Source organism: Paralichthys olivaceus, chromosome 21, assembly GCF_024713975.1.
Source record: "Paralichthys olivaceus isolate ysfri-2021 chromosome 21, ASM2471397v2, whole genome shotgun sequence".
Taxonomy (NCBI): Eukaryota; Metazoa; Chordata; class Actinopteri; order Pleuronectiformes; family Paralichthyidae; genus Paralichthys; species Paralichthys olivaceus.
This window is the reverse complement of record NC_091113.1, coordinates 17,030,056-17,049,565: the sequence shown is the minus strand read 5'-3', so window position 1 is coordinate 17,049,565 and position 19,510 is coordinate 17,030,056. Positions and strand designations below refer to the sequence as shown.

The 19,510-nt window shown below is 41.4% G+C and overlaps 1 protein-coding gene and 1 non-coding gene across 7 annotated transcripts; both read right to left on the bottom strand.

Moving 5' to 3' along the window:
* Positions 1-263: 263 nt before the first annotated feature.
* On the bottom strand, positions 264-14,276 carry tdrkh (tudor and KH domain containing). Of its 6 annotated transcripts, XM_069517353.1 has the most exons (16): positions 14,130-14,180; positions 13,027-13,130; positions 12,455-12,910; positions 10,894-11,054; positions 10,715-10,806; positions 8,462-8,645; positions 7,103-7,242; positions 6,632-6,956; positions 6,346-6,512; positions 6,053-6,228; positions 4,762-4,826; positions 4,450-4,601; positions 4,220-4,330; positions 3,627-3,681; positions 883-964; positions 264-786 (listed from the first exon to the last, which is right to left on the bottom strand). In XM_069517353.1, the coding sequence occupies exons 3-15, from the start codon at positions 12,490-12,492 to the stop codon at positions 909-911; spliced, it is 1,722 nt and encodes a 573-aa protein (XP_069373454.1). In that variant the 5' UTR covers positions 12,493-12,910; positions 13,027-13,130; positions 14,130-14,180; the 3' UTR covers positions 264-786; positions 883-908. The 6 variants fall into 6 exon arrangements, with proteins under 6 accessions (XP_069373454.1, XP_069373453.1, XP_019938439.2 ...); XM_069517352.1 differs by lacking the exon at positions 14,130-14,180 and having other exon boundaries at positions 12,769-12,913; positions 13,027-13,126; XM_020082880.2 differs by lacking the exons at positions 12,455-12,910; positions 13,027-13,130 and having other exon boundaries at positions 14,130-14,276.
* A 4,459-nt stretch (positions 14,277-18,735) lies between these two features.
* Positions 18,736-18,809, bottom strand: trnan-guu (transfer RNA asparagine (anticodon GUU)). Its single transcript has one exon. It is a non-coding gene; the product is annotated as a tRNA-Asn (tRNA).
* Positions 18,810-19,510: the final 701 nt, after the last annotated feature.

Sequence of the window (19,510 nt, the reverse complement as noted above, 5' to 3'; positions counted from 1 at the left end):
GAACAGATCAGAGTCCAAGTTCTTTGTATCACTTCCTGTGTCAACCCATCACCAGTGGAAACAGAGGGATGGTTCTTTATACCACCTGTTGTTCCTGGAAATCAACTGTCTCTGCAGATTGTACTGTTAAAGTTCCATTTATCACAAGGTCATAATGAAGACAGTGTGTGAACTGTCTTTAAACACACTCTTCGTTGAGTGATTTGTCGAAACACACATTTAAAGCACGATCACCACTTCAAAGTAAAAGGCAGACAATTCTATGACTTAAAATAAATCCTTTATAATATATAATGCAATCTATTACACCTTCAGTTCTGGGCTGATGATACAGTAGATGTCACATTTCCACACGAGAAAATGGGCCACATTCAATACTGTGCGTTTTCATTTAAATATAACTTGCAGCCTAATATATAGACAATTAAATTCTTTTCAAAAAAAGAAGAGAAAAAAAAAACAGCTGCCCTCAGTTTCCTCTGACTTGTATCACAGTGCTTTTCACAAATAATACTGATATTGGTTTTGTGCCTGTCTTCATTTAAACACAAACTAGTAATGACACATTTAAGCAAAGCTAAATAAGGTGCAACAGAACAGCACAAAAAGGCAAAACTAAGAATTAATTGTGTCCTGACGAAACACCAATAAAGTGAATATGGCTGGAACAAGTGCTGCACGCTTGTCACGTCGGTAAGGCTCCAGAAGAAGAAGTTATGAGGTCGGGTCAGACAAGGAATCCCCTTCATCTCACTAGAACTGGTGCAGAGGAATGGATGGCCAGTGCTGGAAGATTGAAAGTGGGGTTATGACTTTGATAGATATAATGGGTCAAACATTCATTCTCCAGAGAATATTTGATTTTTAATCAGGAAACAACACCTTGATATGTCGGTATGTCTTTGGTCTCAGAGCAGCTCGTCATCTAGGACATCATCAACACTTCCTGAGATTGAGGCAACTTCTGTGGCACAAAAAGAAAACCTCAGTTCCTGGTCAATCAGCCATGATCCTGCAAACAACTTGGACAACCAGACTATCTTTTTTTTTTACCGCAGTGCAGACGGCTGACAGAGAATACAAATGTAATAACCTCAAGATAAGTGAGGTCCATCTAATTTGACAGCACATTTTCAAATGATCTGGATATTAAAATTACATTTTTTTTTAGGTAAAGACCATGTATCTGTAGTATCAAGCATCAAAAACCGTCAAGTACTGCTCAGACTCTCTATCTCTTTATTCATTCTTTGATTAAATACTTGAAAAAGTTTTTTGCCTCGTGGGGACAGAACTTCACAACATGGTATTTTGACCTTGTAAATTGATACGTGTAACGTCTAACCACATTTTGCTCTTTCGGCCCTTTAGCTGCTAATTGCTCCACTTCATTCACCAGCCAGTCATTAGCTTTGTCTCAGTAAGTTTCTTTTCTTTTTTGCTTGCTGGAATCAGGTTAAGCGAGAACCATGAGACTGAACTAAACAATGAAATGAAAATGAAATGCTCTGTAGTAGGGCTGCAACTAACGATTCATTTGACACTCGATCAATCAATTGTTAATTGGATAAATGACAAAAGCTACATTTGACCCTTTCCAGCAGTTAAATCAAAAAGCAAATTCATCTCTGTGCACAGTGCTGTTTCTATATGTATTAAAGACATCTGCAACCTAATTATGATGATAGATCCAGTTTCAGGGTCTCTACAATATAATTCTGACTAATCATAATCCAAGTATAAGATGTGTTACGTGCTGTGATGTGTTTTCTCCCTGCTCTCTCTCCCCAGTCTCCCTTTTCCCTGCAGCTGCAGTGTGAGTGTGCAAGTCTGGGCACAATCACCAATCAAGGCCACGGTGGTTAAGAGGCAGAGAGAATCAGACACCCAGCCCCAGTGGGCCCAAGGACAGCATTTGAGCTGAGTGTGTGTTAACTTTGGCGATCTCTTTCATGCATGCTGTTGTTGTTGTTAGCGTGACCATTTAGTTTCTGTTAGGTTCTGGTGAGTTAAACTATTAATGCTGATTTGTCGGTGTCGCTTTCCTTTTTAGAACGTTGTTTTGAGTTTGTTAATAAATTACTCTTTTGTACATTAATAAAAGGCCATGTTTCTCTTTCCCTGGGTTATTTATATTGTTACTCCCCTCATCCCTGGACTTAAATTGGAGAATGTAACAGATGTCTTCAATTCACCTAAATTCAAGATCCTTGAAATAAGTTTCAACTAGTCAGTATGGTGTTGTGGATTCAATGAACACTAGTTATCACCAGTTAGAATTAAATTGTAGATAACTGAAACTAAAATAACATAATATGAACAATTCAAGTGAATTGTATATCTATACTGAGAAACCCCACACAAGAGGATTTTAAACAGGATAAATGATATTGTTATGAAAGTCAGAATGATGTTGCATATAGCTTATAAAACATTTTTTACTAGTCACAGTAAAAGTACTCGAACTGATGTTAGTCGATGATAGTCAAACTTGGTGAAGAAAAGTCAGTGTGACGGAAGGTGTCTCATCAGTCTCTGTCACTCACAGCCGAACAGCTGCACTGAGCTGAATCCATCTCTGTATTTACACAAAACTTTGGACTGCAACATCTCCCAGCAGATTATTTCTGTGTTTTAGAAAATAACCGCTGTGGAGCAATCACAAAATTCAGTTTTGTGTTTTTGTTTCACTGCCTTGTGTTAACTTTCTGCGCTCGCTCTCTTCATTCAGCGTACAGGTCTCTCGACCTACCCCCCGGTTGAGCCTCAGAAGCGACAGTTTTTAAAAGAGTGTTGATATTTTTCATTAAATCCTCAAAGAAAACTTGTACAAAGCTGATTTCACAGCAGCACATCACTTCAGTAAAGTTTTATTTCAGTGTGAACTGAAGATGTTTAAGATTCCCCAGTAAATGGAGAGAAGGGGAAGAAGAAGCAGAAGAAGAATGGCTCCAACATCCTCTCTTATACATACCACAGTGATGTGCTGTTGTTGCAGCCCTACTCTGTAGTGTTGAGGACTAGAGAGTTGGTAAATAAAGGGTTTGTTACTAAGAGAGATTCTTTTCCTTTAGATATTCATTTGACAAAAATATTGTTTTGTGTAACTACCAATGTATTGACAACCATACAAAGACTCGTGCAATTGCAAGTATGCTTTTAATTACAAAGTTGAGGGAAACAATGACACCAACTACGACCTGTTGACTGGGGCCTTCCTGTCTTCGCTCAACTGACACTATTAAAATATAAATAAAGGAGTTCAAAATCAGCATTTGTCTGTGCCTGTGTAGTTTTGCTGCATTTGTTGTGAGGGGTAATGGAAACTGCAATCAGTGTTCCACATTTTTGTTAAACTTCTGTTTCTCTGAGGCGAACGGTCCGTTTCCTCTTCTGCTTTTATGTAATACACTTAACCTGCTGACATCCTACAAACTGCCATTTTATCTTTATCTATCCTTCCAGCTCAATTTAGGTTAGGTCACTATATGTCCCTTTTTTTTTATTATCTTTACTACTGCAGTGAGTATGTGGTGACAGTGGCCTGTTATTTAGTCCCCAGTTGACCTTGCTCCCCATCATCGGGTAGATGACGTAACTGTCTCCTTATTAGAGTCCGTACTCACCTGACAAGCTGATACAGGAGAGACTAAGCTCTGACGACGCTCCTATCACATCATCCTGTGAGACAAAAAGAAATGAAGCTGTCAAAGCAGCTGGAGGATATATTTTAACTCCTCAGTCAATGACAGGATCAATATTGAGGCCTCTGTCCCCCGGCCTTCTGATATAATTGATATGTCACTTTGACAAAAATCTCATGGTTTTCATTTCTAATAATGATGGCTCAGTTGTCATCTCATTGACAAATTACCCTTTTGGACCAATGATTCCAAGAACTATTGAACCAGAGGAAAATATATTAACCCGATTCTAAGGTTAAGGTTTGTCTCCCTGATAATTTCATGATTTAGAATGAACAACTTACACTGATCACATAATTATATCAGAATTGGATCTGAAGGATAAGACCCTTTTCTGTCTGACAAGAATAAATTCTGTGATTATCTTACTCTTTGCCATAAAATGAGACTTTAAAGATATTTGTAATGGACATTAAATACTGACCTCAGGTTAAATACAACACTACAAAACACAGAGTACAATTTACAACGCAGTTTCAGTCACTAATAAGAATTCACTTGGTTTAGCGGCTCACCAGCATCCTCTGCAGGCAGCCCAGATTGTCACCCTCAGTCTTTCCATTCACCACCTCCTGGAAGCTGACAGCATGGTCCTGCCGAATCAGCTCCTCCCCTATATCTACAGTCTAGGATGGACGGTATTTTTTATTTTTGTTTTTACACGGTGTACGAAAAAAAAAGACAGGGTGAGAGACTTTCCAAACAAATAAACACAGGTATGACCAGTAATAAAAAGCGATCTGACCTTGCCCTCACTGTTGACAAAGAGCTTAACACTGGGCCAGGAGGACAGCTCAGAGTGAGAGTAGCTGCACAGTTTGGCCTGCAGGGGTTTCCAGGAAGCACAGTAAGTCAGTTGATCGAACTCATCGAGGGCAGCCTCAGTCCACGTCTCCCCTAAACAACAACAACAGGGGCGGATCAGAAAATATATTTTAAAAAAGTTTGGACTTTCACTTGAAATTCAGAATCATGCCTTTTATAAACTTGAATATATTTATTATACTTATTCACATGCCTGTAGGATGAAGGTGCTGTATTAAGATGATGGTTTTACCTTTTGGTCTCACTCCTGCTAAGTTGCACTCAATAGCTTGGAAAGGTAAGCTGAGGAAATCACTCCTGAAAGGTTAATGTAGCAAAAGCAAAAGCGGTTAATAATTTAGCTCTTGCAATTTTCTCTGATGCCATGAACAATAATGTGCTCTCTGCAGCTGCATTATAGAACATCAGAACCCTCACTGCTGCTAGTGTGTGTACACAGTTATATCGAGCGGTGGAGAGGAAGTTTGTGCTGACAGACGCCTTGAAAAAGTAGGTATCCAATCAACCCTGAGCTGCATGACTTGGACTGTGGGAGACGGCCGGAGTACGTGGAGAAAAGCCATGCAGACACAACCACCGTGTCTCACTTCAGAGGCCGCATCCTTCGCAGGACCCGGTCTACGCAGCAGACGTCGGCTGCATCCTTCGCCGACTGAACCGAAATGACAGAATGGTCTTCTTATTGCGTTACCAGCTTGTCCAGCAATGTCGCCTAGTTCTTCTGCTGATTAAAAACACTTTAACATGTATACCGTTGTTCAGGTAGTACTTTATTTAAAAAAGTATCCTTCCAATGTTTTCGCCTCGCTTGCTGCCACATTACCTCTTCAAAATAAAAACGTTTGTCACTGAAGCGCAATGAGTTATGGGATCGGTTGGGCCGGGAAGGATCGTACTTTGCTCGCGGGTGGAAGGACACATTCGTCAGCCACATTTAAAGGAGCCTTCTAATTGGGACCGTCTCGTCACGCCGCTTTGACACAAACGGTCTTCAAATACAGCCTCCAGAGGATGACACGGCTAAGGAAAATACAAACTCCACACAGAAAGGCCCCGGCCAGTCGACAGATTCCATCGAAGAACCTTTTTGTTGTGAGTGCTGATCGCTGTTCCACTGAGCCACCCACACACCCGTATTATATTTGGATAGAAATATGTCTTGGAGACATACCTTACACCTAAACAGGAAGTTTGAAATGTGTCTACAGTATTGCAACTAACATGCATTGTATCTTCTGGAGAATTAATCAGAATCACTTTAAAGAGTCTATGTGATCAAAAAGACGCTTTGTTCAATTGCAAGTTTTGGACGTTTTTGATAGTATGTTGTACTTTGATGCAGGACGTTGGTGAATCTCATATAAATTGTTCAGTGGGGGAATACTCAATCATCTTCTAAATTAAATATTTATGGTCTGGTCTACACTTGATATACAACACAATAATGCATTCGTCAAGGTGCTGAGTTCAGATACATTTTCAATGCAGGTGATATATTACTGTGATGTCCAGGATTTTCTCACCTCATATGGCGGAGGCTGTCTCTGGGCAGCTCCCCGTTGTCCCCGAAGTCAACAAAGTAAATGTCCACTAGTCCAGAGCTCAGAACTCCCAGCACCCTGGCCCTGTTCCATGTACCGTGGTCTCGGTATGGAGCAGCCACAATGTCCCCCACCACAATGGTCTCGACCCTCTGCTCCTGTAGAATAGAAAAAGACAGACCGTTCCACACTGTGTTCAATTCTAGAACTTATTACATTGTAATTGTTTTGATCCGTATCAAAAAGTTTAAGAATGGCATAGGACATGTCCTCACTGTGGGGTTGCCACTGTTGTAGAAGCGGTTCATCTCCTCTGTCAGTTTGTCCAACTGGAGGGAGCGGACCCCCAGGATCTGGATCCAGAAGTGGTTTGGACTCTCCGACGCAGAAACATAAACTTCTAGATGTTCGTCAGGATGGAAGCTCAGGTCTGGGCTGGGAACTTGTCAACGCACAGAGAGAATATAATATATTCTTTGTATGATATGATCATGTTCAAGGACAGATAATAGTGGGGACGTTATAGTGAATGAAAAGTCTTTTCAGAACTCCATTACTAACTTTCAAACTTGGAGACTTCAGACAGTGAGTCTGTGGAGACACTCTCCTCCTCCACTTCCTTGTTGTCGGTGTTGCTGATTTTTAGCTCCTCCATCTTGTCAACATTCATTTCTGGTTCTCCTGTGGTTCCACTGGCATGAATGATCCCATTCTTCTCCGTCTGGGTGAAGGGACCATTGTTGTTTAAACCCACTGGTTCTTCTGTCTCTGGGATGTCTGCCTGCTGATGTATAACAGTGTGGCCACGTTTCTGGCGTAGAGCAGACGACTGTGAGATCTTCGTCCTCACCATCATGTCCTCTCTGACCTTTTCTAGAATCAGCTCCTGCAAACAGATCAGAGTCGAAGGAGTTACACTTGTTACCTCGGGCAAGGAGGGGTCAGTTTGTTTGTTTATCAGCAAGTGACGCAGTAACATTTATGGTGTCGAAATCTTTGAGTTCGTACAATTTGATATTTTTTTCTACTCACCTTGGCCTGTTTCACTTCCTCTTTGGTCCCAGTGATTGTAATGTTACCCTTTGTCGACGGACCATGTGTCTTCTCTTTGGAACAAGCCACTTTGGCCCCTGTGGTCCTGGTGATCACTTTCAAACTCTCCCCACCACGACCTGCAGCACAGGCAAGACATAAGCAACCCTTTTACCCTTCGGTCTCAAAATATTCCACGCAAATTTGCAAAAAGTAGATGATTCTGAGCTTTATTTTAACAACCAATCTAAGCACATGTTATAAGAGCATGGGGCAAAGTGCATTTAGTCCATCTCTAAATCCCTTCTTGCTAGTTTAACAGGGGAAAACTGGTCATTGCACCAGGTGCATGGTTTAAAAGAGTTGTATTTAGTCTCTTAATGAATCATGGGTGAGTTTCGGGTGTACCAAGCAATAAGCCAATCACAACCCTTTCCCTTACAAACCTAGGTGAGGCTGCACCACAGTGAATTGTTAAAAAAATGGTGAATTTACCAGGTAGTAAGACAGAACAAGCAGAGTGTAAGTTTACTGTAAGAGCATATTACCATCTTGATAATGATCCTCAAAATAAAAGTTAAATGCTGCACCACTGACTTAAGACCAATTATTTTTTTCACATTTACAATCCCCCTCTGCTGCGTTGAGATAGAAACCACAATTCATTTTCAAGATAAACACGACTATGGACGCTCAGACGGGCATTTGCTATTTAGAAAACATGGAGTTTTATTATTTCTGCCTTAATATTTTTGCATAAACTAACTGTAATTCTGTCTGATGGAGCAGACACCCTGCAAACACTTCATCAACACCAGGTTTGATGACGCAACGGCAGGAAATGGCAATTACATTGCACCTCCACCACAAAGCAACCACACTTACCGAGTATAAATTCATACCCTCACAGTGTTATAGAATACTTTATATGCAACCTAAAAGTTATATTTGTATAATAAACCATAGTTATTCAATGCATGTTAAGATGAGATTAACGTTACAAGCCAAATTTTGTTTTGGCGATATGCTGTATTACAGCCCTGCATGATGTCTGGTTCTGGATGTTGTCATGTTTGCTTGGCAGCGTATGCTGGTTGTCTGCTGCAGCTGGAACTCTGGTGAGAGCAGTTTTCAGCACAGATAGAACAACACAGATAAAACTGAAAACCCAGTTACTGAGCTGGTGATAATGATCTGTGGATTCTTTGTGAAACTACATGGACAAGTGATAACTTTCACTTTGTAGTAAGTCAACTGATGTAAATCGATGATAATCATATAAGATATTGATGGATGCAAGCTAATGGAAAGAATTGGAAAGTGGAATCAATCGCATCCACTTAAACATTTAGCAGCTACCTATTATACGTCCGAAGGCCGTCTGAGGAACCTCCAGAGCCACAGTGACCGGTTCACAGTCAGTGACCAGGTTCTCCAGGACACATCGGGCCACAAAGATCTGTTCCTTAGAGCCCTGCAGCAGGAAGCACACAGCCCCGGAATCTGACAAGACCCTCACATGAGCTCCAGACTTCTGGGTCACCTGGAACAGACAGAGAGAGCTGATTGAAATCACTGATTTCACATATTCAGTCAGACTTGCTTTATATGGTGAGATTTTAAGGTTTAAAAGTTTTGATTTGTAAGAATCATTAGGGGAGTTGCAAGTCTTTATATACTATCAGACTCACTGTCACTCAATTCAATTGAAATAGTAAAATAGGTCGGCGGTTCGATCCCATTCAACCCCATCTGCATGCTAGGATGCTGAACCCTGAACGGCCCTGTGGAGGTGAGGGGGCTGGGAGAGCACCTTCACCTGCACCACAGAGGATCAATCAGCGCAGGTGAGAGCTGTGAGCTGATTGATCCTCAGGACAGAGACACAAGACACATGAGAGGTTACTGAGCTGAAAAGCAGAGGTGCCAGCTGAAAGTGCTGGCCGCTTAAGTTAATCATTTTGCATTAATAAAATGCTAAAAAGCAACAGAACCGTGTCTGGCTGTGTGTGGGAGAGCACCGTGGTCTATTGCTACAGGCCCCTCACAGAAATAAGTGCTGCCTATAGATGCACTGTATGAATGTGTGTGTAAATGGGTGAACGGCAAACTGTACTGTAAAGAGCTTTGAGTGGTCATCAAGACTAGAAAATCTCTATATTAATAGAAACTATTTACCATTACAATTGCAGATTTTCCTTAGAGGACATGATCTCATCGATATATGCATAAAACAAGACAACATGAAATCTCTTAGAACCCCACCAGAAAAGGATAGAGGGTGTTGAGTGTCAGAGATATTACTTTTGAGACACTTTCGCCTCCACCGAGGGGGTTACAGGAAAACTACAGGACAGATTACCATGAAACATGGTGGAATGATGCAGGATGGGTTAGGATTTGGCAGATCTAGGAATTTTCTTACACAAAATCTTAGGTCGTAGCAGGGGTGGTTACACATAAAGGTGCACGAACATTGCTTTCACACGCAACAGATTCTGAGTGACAGGCACACAGACTAACTAATCTAAGAGAAGAACTTTCGTGAGAGAGAGAACTCCATTGCATGCCACACACACAACTGAAACTAAAACTGTGAAGTCTGAAACTCCACGTAGACAGGAAATGTGTGTGTGTGCAGCAAACAGTGCTCCAAATAGCACTATCATGAAACTGTTGCAACACAAATTAGAACATGGCAGACCACCATAGCCTAGATTATTAATGGCTGCTTTAACATGGTGAGATAGGGCATTAGCCCTGATGGAAGTAAGTGCTCTCTGAGCCATTCTAGTTTTTCTATCTTGACAAACTTGGATGACCAGTTGATAAAACAATTACTTGGTCTACATAAAATTATTCAGTTACACATTTTTCTAGCAAAATTCCAAACATTTGATAGTTTGGGCTTCTCAGATGTGAGGATTGGATGTTTTTCTTTGTCGCATATAACAGTTAATTTTGTATATTCCAGTTTAAGATACTTCTTGGACTTAAAGTTTCACTGTGTAAGATTTAAGTGAAAGGGATCTATTGGCAGAAATTTAATGCAGAATAATCTTCATGATGTTTTCACTAGTTCATTTCATCTAAATTATATGAATTGTAGTTTTCTTTACCCCAGAAAAGACCCTTTATTTTTTACATTAGTCCAGACTGGACAAACTAAACACCTTTTGAGTTTTTATGACAACTGAAGCTGCCACAGGTTCTTTTTCATGTTTGGAAGGAGAGGGTGAGGTGAGGGGTGTTCAGCTGCAACATGCAACTTCACCACTAGATATCACTAAATTCTACACACTGTACCTTTAAGAAATAATTTGAAGATCACATTCGGGACTCTATCAGTTTAATAGATGACGATTTTAAGTGACACTCTGTATGCAGCACCACAGAGTTTGATATTGCATTCATATAATATTCACATTCAAATTGTTATTTGTGAATATGGGCTATGCAAATAAAATGATAAGAATAAATGATAAGACTGAACTCAGGCCAGAAAGCTGACAGAAAGATTTACAGCTTCCTAATTCAAAGTTTAAATCGATTTTAGAAGCTATTCAAAAGTCCAGCGCTTTTTAACTGAGCATCAGATATTGAAGAACTCACCATTTCCAAGAACTTGGCTTGGTATCTCGACATGTTCCTATAAACTTCTACAGGAAGTGTCATCTTTGATGTCTCAATGTTGGGCTCCTTACCTGTGCAAACACATTCACAGATGTAGTTATTTATCATTTATACACACATCAGGGTTCTAACAATAACTCTTAGCAGCAGATACCCACTGTTGTTGGTGCTGCTTATGTGGCGATAGACGATGTAGCCCACCGTGGCCCCAACAGAGAGCCCTGCAGCCAGAGCCACCATTTTCCCTGAGCTTAGGGAGCTCTTGTGACCCTCCTTCACCGCATCCATGACGCGCTGTACACCCAGCGGGAGGCTCCACCTAAACACAGACATGACACAAGTCTCCTTCCATTGCTGGCGTTAGGACTACGAATGTCCTGCACGTTGTCTTTCTATGTCCAGTCCTGTTTTATCAACCTCTGTCTATGGAGTCTTTACAGGAAGTCAGCTGTCTTTTATACCTTTTGAAAAAATGTGAAAATGAACATCACAGCAAACCAGATGAACCTGGTGGTGTCATGAACAATTCTCGTGTGTGTTGTTGGCTTGCTGGGCAGCTGTACAATCATGCAGCACAAAAAACTTAAGCATCAGCAAGCCTAACATTTTAAACTGTAAATCAAGTTTTGTCAAACATTTTCATAATCAGACCGATTATTAATTAGGTTTCTCTGTGGAACCACAACTAATTAGATGGTGCAAGGGTATGGGCATATTTTCTTCCTTGTGTTAAATGTTAATGTATTGTTTTTATTTCATGAACTTCAAAAAACGACCCAGTATCTGTGTCATGTGTAAACTATATATACAGATAGACTACACATGTCCCCACTCCCTTCCACAAAATATATTTCAGTTACAGGTGCTGCCATTTTGTGCTGGTCATGTCATTTGAAGCCACACTATCTAGTTCCTGCGCTCGACATATTGAGGGTCAGTTTCAGATGTAAATCAGGATGTCTCAACCCAATATTAGCATCAAATCACTTATTAACCAAACTTATCAGACACACGAACACTTAAACATACCTAAGTGTGATGAGAGCTACTTAAAATGACAGAAACCATCTTTCAGAATTTTCTTTTTTGGTTTGGTCCATGTCCCATTTGCTGACATGGAGGGGACGGGTTTATAATCAGTACTACAGTCATACCTACACTACAGTGATCCAGTTGTTTTGGCTTCACTTTAGGGAGCTGTCATTTTATCCACGTTTATATAGAGTCATTCTTTACCTTGAGAATTGATCTTAAAAACAATTTATATCAATTGAGTAGTTTCTCTGAGGCTCTTGGTTGTGTTTCACAAGCTTCATCAGTAGATGGCATTTGCTCAGCTATCACAGATATTAAAGTTTAAAAATATTCTGAGCACTGATAAGGTCTTAATGTTCACTCATGATCTTTGAAACAGTGGTGGAGTAACCATCTTTGTGTGATATGATATTGAAACTGAACTGCACAGTCATTGGTGAGAACGAAACTGACTGTTTGACATTTGTGATTCTATAACTGAGATGATTTACTGAACTCAATAATTGCAAGTATCCCAAATTCCTCAGAGTGCAGGAGATTCTTACATTAACGGTCTCACTATCTCAGACTGTGTCATTTGCAAGATTGTCAATCATCAAAAAAAAAGAAATAAACATGCACAAGCAGTCACATACACAGTATAGTCCTCTAAATGCTTAAACATTTAGTGTATACTGTACATACCCACACAGCACTGCGCCTGTTATAAATGCATAAAGCATCTGTCCTGACTCTGCCAGCAGGACTTAATGCACTGTAAGCTGCTGCTGCTGCAAACACTTGAATACTCTTTACTGTATTTGGGCGACCTCCAGCCATTCCACTGATCACTGAATACTTGCACCAAATTCTTTCGGAGGCTTTTCACGTGACGCTGCTTAAAGCTGCAACTTGCACGCAGAAACAGAATGCAGTGGAGGCAAGCCAACAGCAAAGAGTATTGGGACCACGCAGCACCGGGGGAGCACACAGCACCACCATGCAGATGCGTGTCTCACTGGGAAAAGAGGGCTCTGGGGCTGTAGTTGAGAAACACGTGGGACCTGGACACACCAACGTCCATCTCAAAAGAATCGTGACAGTAAGACTCAAGTCTTCTCCGATCCTGGCTCTGTTTTTTGTGAGCATCCAAGTTCAAGACTACTGACAGAGAGAAGGGGAACAAAGTAGCATCATTTCAGCTCATTGCACGGCAGCAAATGGTCACATAGCACTCTGTTGCACATTTCAGAAGAAACCATAGCAGACTGACTTACTTAGTACAGTTCTTCACTGAAGCCGGCAATACAGGCCTAGCATAACACAACAGGAAGACTGATCGCTTTCTTGAATCTTTGCCAAATTCAATCTTTCTTTATTTCTGAAAAATCAACACATATCTTCACAGAAAACTTCAGACTTTCTGCAATTGTAACTGTTTCGGGAAGATCAAGCAAGCAGCATGATGTTCTGCTGTTCAATTACTGAGTGGAACCATCGGGATGATTGGTTACCACCACCAAAACATTACGTTTGGTTTTCTAGGGTGAAATTATTTCACACACTTTATTTGGATGCAGTGACTGAGTTTGGCCCTGTGTCGAAGGTGTTAGCAAACAAGTTACTGGGTTATTCACAGTGAGATTTCAACTTCCGCTGGATCAGATCACATTGAACCGTTGTTCTCTTTATGCACACAGCAAATCAATAAATATGAAATCACAAAAAAAATGTTTCATCCTTAAATCCCAAACAAAGCTGATGTGCATAATCAACAGCCACTTTTTAGCATTACCCCAAAAAGTTACATTTCAAGATTTCCAAATATAAATGTGATATGTCGTAATCAGGAGAGACAATAAAGGATCATTCTGCCAAACATCACCTGATGTCAGTGACACTTTCATATTGTATGGTTCCAACAAGTGACCTGTCATCACTGTGTGAAGAACAGCTGGTAGTCGTAGAGTTAACCCACTAGCACATGTTCTCTGTTCTCAGGTAGCTTCACACACTTGAAGCCTCACATGGACTTGATCGTGACGTCTCCTCAGACCGACCAAACATCACCCCCTGACAACTCAGCAACAAATACTGGTTCCACTCCAACGATGACAGTTGTTTTGTCAAAGCAGTGAGCCAGCAAACATGTCTACAAATATAAATATATGTCCTGCATCCCAGGTGGACACTTCTACATCCGCTGACCTGTCAAGACACTCTCTCCTCCAGGTTGCTATCTTTAGCTAGCTGCCGGTTGACGCAGGACACTCAGAGATCCAGTGAAATCAACCGAACATCATTACAACGCACGCAAACAACACACCGCGTGTACGTTATCTGCACTGAGCGTGGTGCTGTGGTGGAGCGTGACACTCACAGACGAACCCTCCCTGTCTTTAGACTCGACCTTCTCCTCCTCCTCCACCTTCTTCTTCTGTGGCGACTGACTCTTCTTCCTCCGTGTTTACTGGAGGTTGACATAACCCCGCTCGTGGGCGCATTACCGCCTCCTAAAGGACTGGAGTGTGAGTCAGAGGGGGGGGGTTCTGCAGGGAAAGTGAAATTATGGTGTGATTAAAAACCAAGACAGGAAAACAACAATGCACATTTTTACGCAAAGCCCTCTTCTCATTTTTTCATATTGTAATGAGGATGCAGACACGTGACCCGGGCAATCAGAGTAAATATTTCAAAACAAAGGTCAAGAGAATAGAAAAGTAATGTTACGTCAGGTGCATTAAAAAAAATCACATTGCATCTATTCAGACATAAACCTTTCATTTAATTTCAGTGTGCCAAGAAAATATCCCCCACCACCATCACACCAATTCAATTCAATTCAATTTTATTTATATAGCGCCAGTTCATAATTTACATTATCTCAAGGCACTTTACATTTAAAGGTCAAGACCTTAAAACAATATTAACATAGAGAAACCCAACAGTTCCCACAATGAGCAAGCACAGGCGACTGTGGAGAGGAAAAACTCCCTCATTAACAGAGAGAAACCTCTGGCAGAACCAGGCTCAATGTGGGCGGTCATCTGCCTCGACCGGTTGGGGTGAGGAAAGAAAAGTAAGGGGGGAGGAAAGGAGAGATGGGTGGAGAGCGGGGGAGAGAAGAGAGAGATGAGGTGGAGAGAGAGAGACCGGTAACAATTTGGCACCATCAAAATCAAGGCTAACCATAACAATAACAATGTATAGATCTACAACATGACTAGATATATTAATAAATTGCTGAGTTCTTGTAATAAATGAAGACAATGGTGATGGTGGTCGTTGTGGTCCACCACCACCAGCCTGAATCGTTGATGCAAGGCAGGATGGATCCATGCTTTCGTGTTGTTTACGCCAAGTTCTGACCCTACCTATCTCAATGTCACCGCTGAAATTGAGACTCATCAGACCAGGCAACGTTTTTCCAATCTTCTATTGTCCAATTCCGGTGAGCCTGTGAATTGTAGCCTCAGTTTCCTGTTCTTAGCTGACAGGAGTGGCACCCGGTGTGGTCTTCTGCTGCTGTCGCCCATCTGCTTCAAGGTTCCACGTGTTGTGCGTTCAGAGATGGTATTCTGCATACCTTGGTTGTAACGAGTGGTCATTTGAGTTACTGTTGCCTTTCTATCATCTCGAACCACTCTGCCCATTCTCCTCTGACCTCTGAAAGTTAACTTAATGTTAACTTACGCCCGGGCCACACTGCCAGCATGTCTGCTGATCACACAGGGAGCATAGGCAGTGTGGTCCCAGACTGCTCAATTAATAAAACTGAGCTGTACGTAAACACATAGCTGTCTGCTACTTTACATGAATATGACAAATGTGAGTGATATAAAGAGGAGACTGAAACTGCGACTTGTGGGTTTGAATGAGTTTATTGCAACGAACTAACCAGACACTTCCAAAGTCACGTCAGGGTGCACATGCAAATACTCACACACTATACGAGATGTCAATAATTATAGTTTGAAGAAGTGTTGTCTTAGACACTGCTCGATGGATGGCGGGCCCTAAGCCCATATATCTTTTGCCAAACTGTGGTAAAGTTTGTTTGACACAGATAGTCTCAAACATACAGAGTAAAGACCCCTTATCTCTGTCCAATGATTTTGTAGACAACCACACAGTCTGAGTTTCTGAGCTCTGCCATGACTTTTGTCCTCTGCCCCCTCTGGAAAATCATGAAGGCGTTTGGTGTCTTCTTGACCCATGGCCTTCTCTTTTTCTCCGTCTATGGTAAAACAGAGGGAGATCATGAATTTCCGCTGTGTTAAAACTAAGGAGAAGAACAACAATAAAGTTTATTAGGATCTTGGAGCATAAATCAATAATAAAACATATGAAATATAAAGTGACTGTGTAATTTTGTCGGACTGACTGACTGTGAGGTGTGGATGTTCACTGGAGGGACATCAGAAGCGAGAGGAGGAGTTGCATTGACCAGAATCCTGTAAACCACCTCTCTATCCCTACACAATCGGGATGACACATTGCTGACTTTTTATTTTGGCCTCAGTCCGCCCTGAAGCTAAAAGGCTGCTTTTGTTGAATACTAAGCGTTTTGTTAATAAATACATCAGTGGATTTAAGAATTGTTCACTGCTGCTTCTTAGGAGCTTGTGTTGTGTCTCTTCCTCCCCTCGAGGGAACATAACCTATGAATAACGTCCCTTCTAGGCAGCCATCGCTCAAACTGAGCAAAGCATGTATAGAGTATGCACGGAGTATGTGAGGACACCACTGTACCTCGAGATGCTTATGCCACTGGGATGGGCCTTCTGCAGGAACCAGGTAGGGTGTATTCTACTGCACCTGTCTCCTCTCTGGAAGCAACACACAAGCTATGTGAAAGTGGGGAGAGTTTGGCCCAGTTTCATGTGACTGAAGTCCCTGAGGATCATGTAGAAAACTCTGGGATGTTACAGTGTAGGATGTCACATTCAGTTTGGGGAAGGGGGTGTAAACAACAACCAACATGGCAGATGAAAGCTCCTTGGGAATGTAGTATGGACATATCCCCATAGTTACCGTGTCAATGTCTGGGCCACAGAAATGTTGCTTTTCAGTAATGTGACCAAGTGTTGTCAACATAATCCTAAATGAGGGTCTGTGGGGAAGTTCTAGGGTGTGTTAGAATCGACCAGTTTGCTAAGGAAGGTTCTTAAAGGCTCAGTGTGTTGATTTTATTGACATCGAGAGGTGAAGTTTCATGTTGCAGCTGAATACTCCTCATCTCACCCTTCCCTTCCCAACATGAAAGAGAACCTGTGGTGAACTTCAGTTGTCACGAAAACTCAAAAGGTTTTAGTTTGTCCAGTTTGGACGACAGAAAAAACACGACGGCCTCCACAGAGAGGGCCCCCCTCCATGTAAATATAAGGTAAACTTATAGTTCACAATATCATCTTGAAAACATAAATATAAATACTATCATCAGAACTATATCCAAAAATAAAAGTCAGTTCAATCCCCAATTGTGGAATGCACACAAAAAAAGATTTTCCTCCACTTATGTTATGTTTTCTCCAATAATATACTCTTACGATTATATTATTATTTCAACATTTCAGTCCTGTTTGTTTTACTTCCATTTTCAATTAAATCTATTCGGTTGTTATTTCCTGTGAGTATCTGATGGTTAAATTTTCTGAAAACACCTTTTGTCAGGACTTTTGGACAGGAAACTTTACTATAACTGTCAGTGCACAGCCTACAGTACAGATTACCGTACAATCTGTTCAAATCTTCTCCATCATCTTTCCTTGACTTCATGACGGTTTCCATCACGATGCAGGAATAGTGTTTCAGAGAGGAGATCGTTTGGACTTTTGGGTAGCTGCCCTAGTTTCGGGGAAAGGGAAATAGATGTAGGTCTGGGAGCAGGAAGAAAGTCTGAGAAAAATCTGCTCGACAGGTGGCATATGACAGAAATCATAACGGTCTTCTGTGATCGGCCACTGGAGCACACCCACTTTCGGGGCATTCACTTCAGCCGGATACAGTTGTAGTGAAGCCTCTCTGTATTATTAGAGCTCTATTGCCACTAGACTCTGATCTGATCTGTGAAATATGCTAACATTAGATCTTTAATCATTCGTTATACAACAAATTTTGTTTGTATGTAGCTCTTGATTATCGTTTTAATCAAACTGATATGAGAAAATGTTCAATTACAGAGAATGTAATCATGAACTCACAGGACATGCAATCTCCTTGTCTTGATGACTATTGACCGAAAATGACCATGGACGACATGTCTCCTCCTCCTCTCAGTCTATAAAATGAGGCCACAAGATCTCGGATATGTATACTGCCATGTTACGCTCACAGCATGATTTGGAGCCAGAGTCTTTGCAGTAACGATCGTGGTGTGCAGCCACAGTATTGAGGTCCTGCTGACACACTCTCATCCAATCATAACTCAATCTCTGCTGTCACTTATGGCATGTTACCCCAGCATCATCACTTGAATATACATCACAACTACACAATACTGTAACTTTTTAGTTTAGCCAATGTCCCATCTGCTAACATGGAGGAGGAGTTTATGACCTATACTGGATCATGGCTGCTTTAAGATATACTTTTATTGTCACGTTTAACACTTTTACACGCATACATGAAATTGTTCTCCGCATTTAACCCATCCAGTTGGCACCTGGGTGAAACACGCATAGAAGCACACACTGACAGATGTCTATAATGAAGAGATGTACACACATATACATGAGCGGTGGGCTGCTGTTGCCAGCGCCCGGGGAGCAGATGTTGGGGGAGGCAGTGCCTTGCTCAAGGGCACCTCAGTAGTTATTATTGATTAGTTTTACAAGTTGAAAGTTCTTTTCCAGTAGTACGTCATCCAATCACACACTGGAAATGAGCAACGTGATTGGCCTAAATCCAATTAGATTTAAGTTCTGACAGGTTGGTAGTTTAAGTCCACGTGATGTAATCAGTATTTCCAGCTACAGTAGTAAAACCATCCCTGGGTGGGCTTGAACCACCAACCTTTCGGTTAACAGCCGAACGCGCTAACCGATTGCGCCACAGAGACTTCCAGGTCATGGATCGTGGTTGCCAACACTGCCATGGCCCTACCTGACATCCACCACTCTTATTATTATTCGTCATAATTCTACAACATTAATATTAACTTGCATATTATTGTAGCATTGTTATAACCCACCACTATATATATTACCACCACTGCTAACCACGGCTACTGTAATCATTGTCTTTCATTGTAATTGTACAATATGTTTCTGTTGCTTTGTTCTGTACACGTGACATCCATTGCACGTCTGTCCGTCCTGGGAGAGGGAACCCTCCTCTGTGGCTCTCCCTGAGGTTTCATCCAAACCAAAGTGTTTTTTTGTGGGCAAGTTTTTCCTCTCTCGAACCGAGCGTCTAAGGACAGAGGGTGTCACTGATTGTAAAGTCCTCTGAGGCAAAATGTGTTTTGTGAATTTGGGCTATACAAATAAAATTTGATTTGATTTGATTTGATACTGCAGCCAGTCACCAGGGAATGGTCCAGGTGTTTTGAGGGGCTGGCATGCCGTCTATCTTTATAGAATCTATGATTATGAGCCCCGACTGACAAGTTTCGCAGATGGCCAGAACGATGACAGGCTGTATCACCATGTATCCCTCATACTTTTTATGTAAATAAGAAAACCAGAGGAATGATTTGTAGCATAGGATACAGAAACAGTATGGTGTTCATGAGAACAGAGAAGAATGAAGAATGTAGGC

Excerpts from the sequence above, each read along its gene's own strand:
- tdrkh (XM_020082880.2), bottom strand. The coding sequence starts at position 14,233 with ATGTCAACCTCCAGTAAACACGGAGGAAGAAGAGTCAGTCGCCACAGA. Across the intron at positions 11,055-14,129 it reads AAGACAGGGAGGGTTCGTCT|GTGGAGCCTCCCGCTGGGTG; the intron begins GTGAGTGTCACG and ends GTCTGTGTTTAG. Across the intron at positions 8,646-10,714 it reads AAGCCAAGTTCTTGGAAATG|GTGACCCAGAAGTCTGGAGC; the intron begins GTGAGTTCTTCA and ends TGTCTGTTCCAG.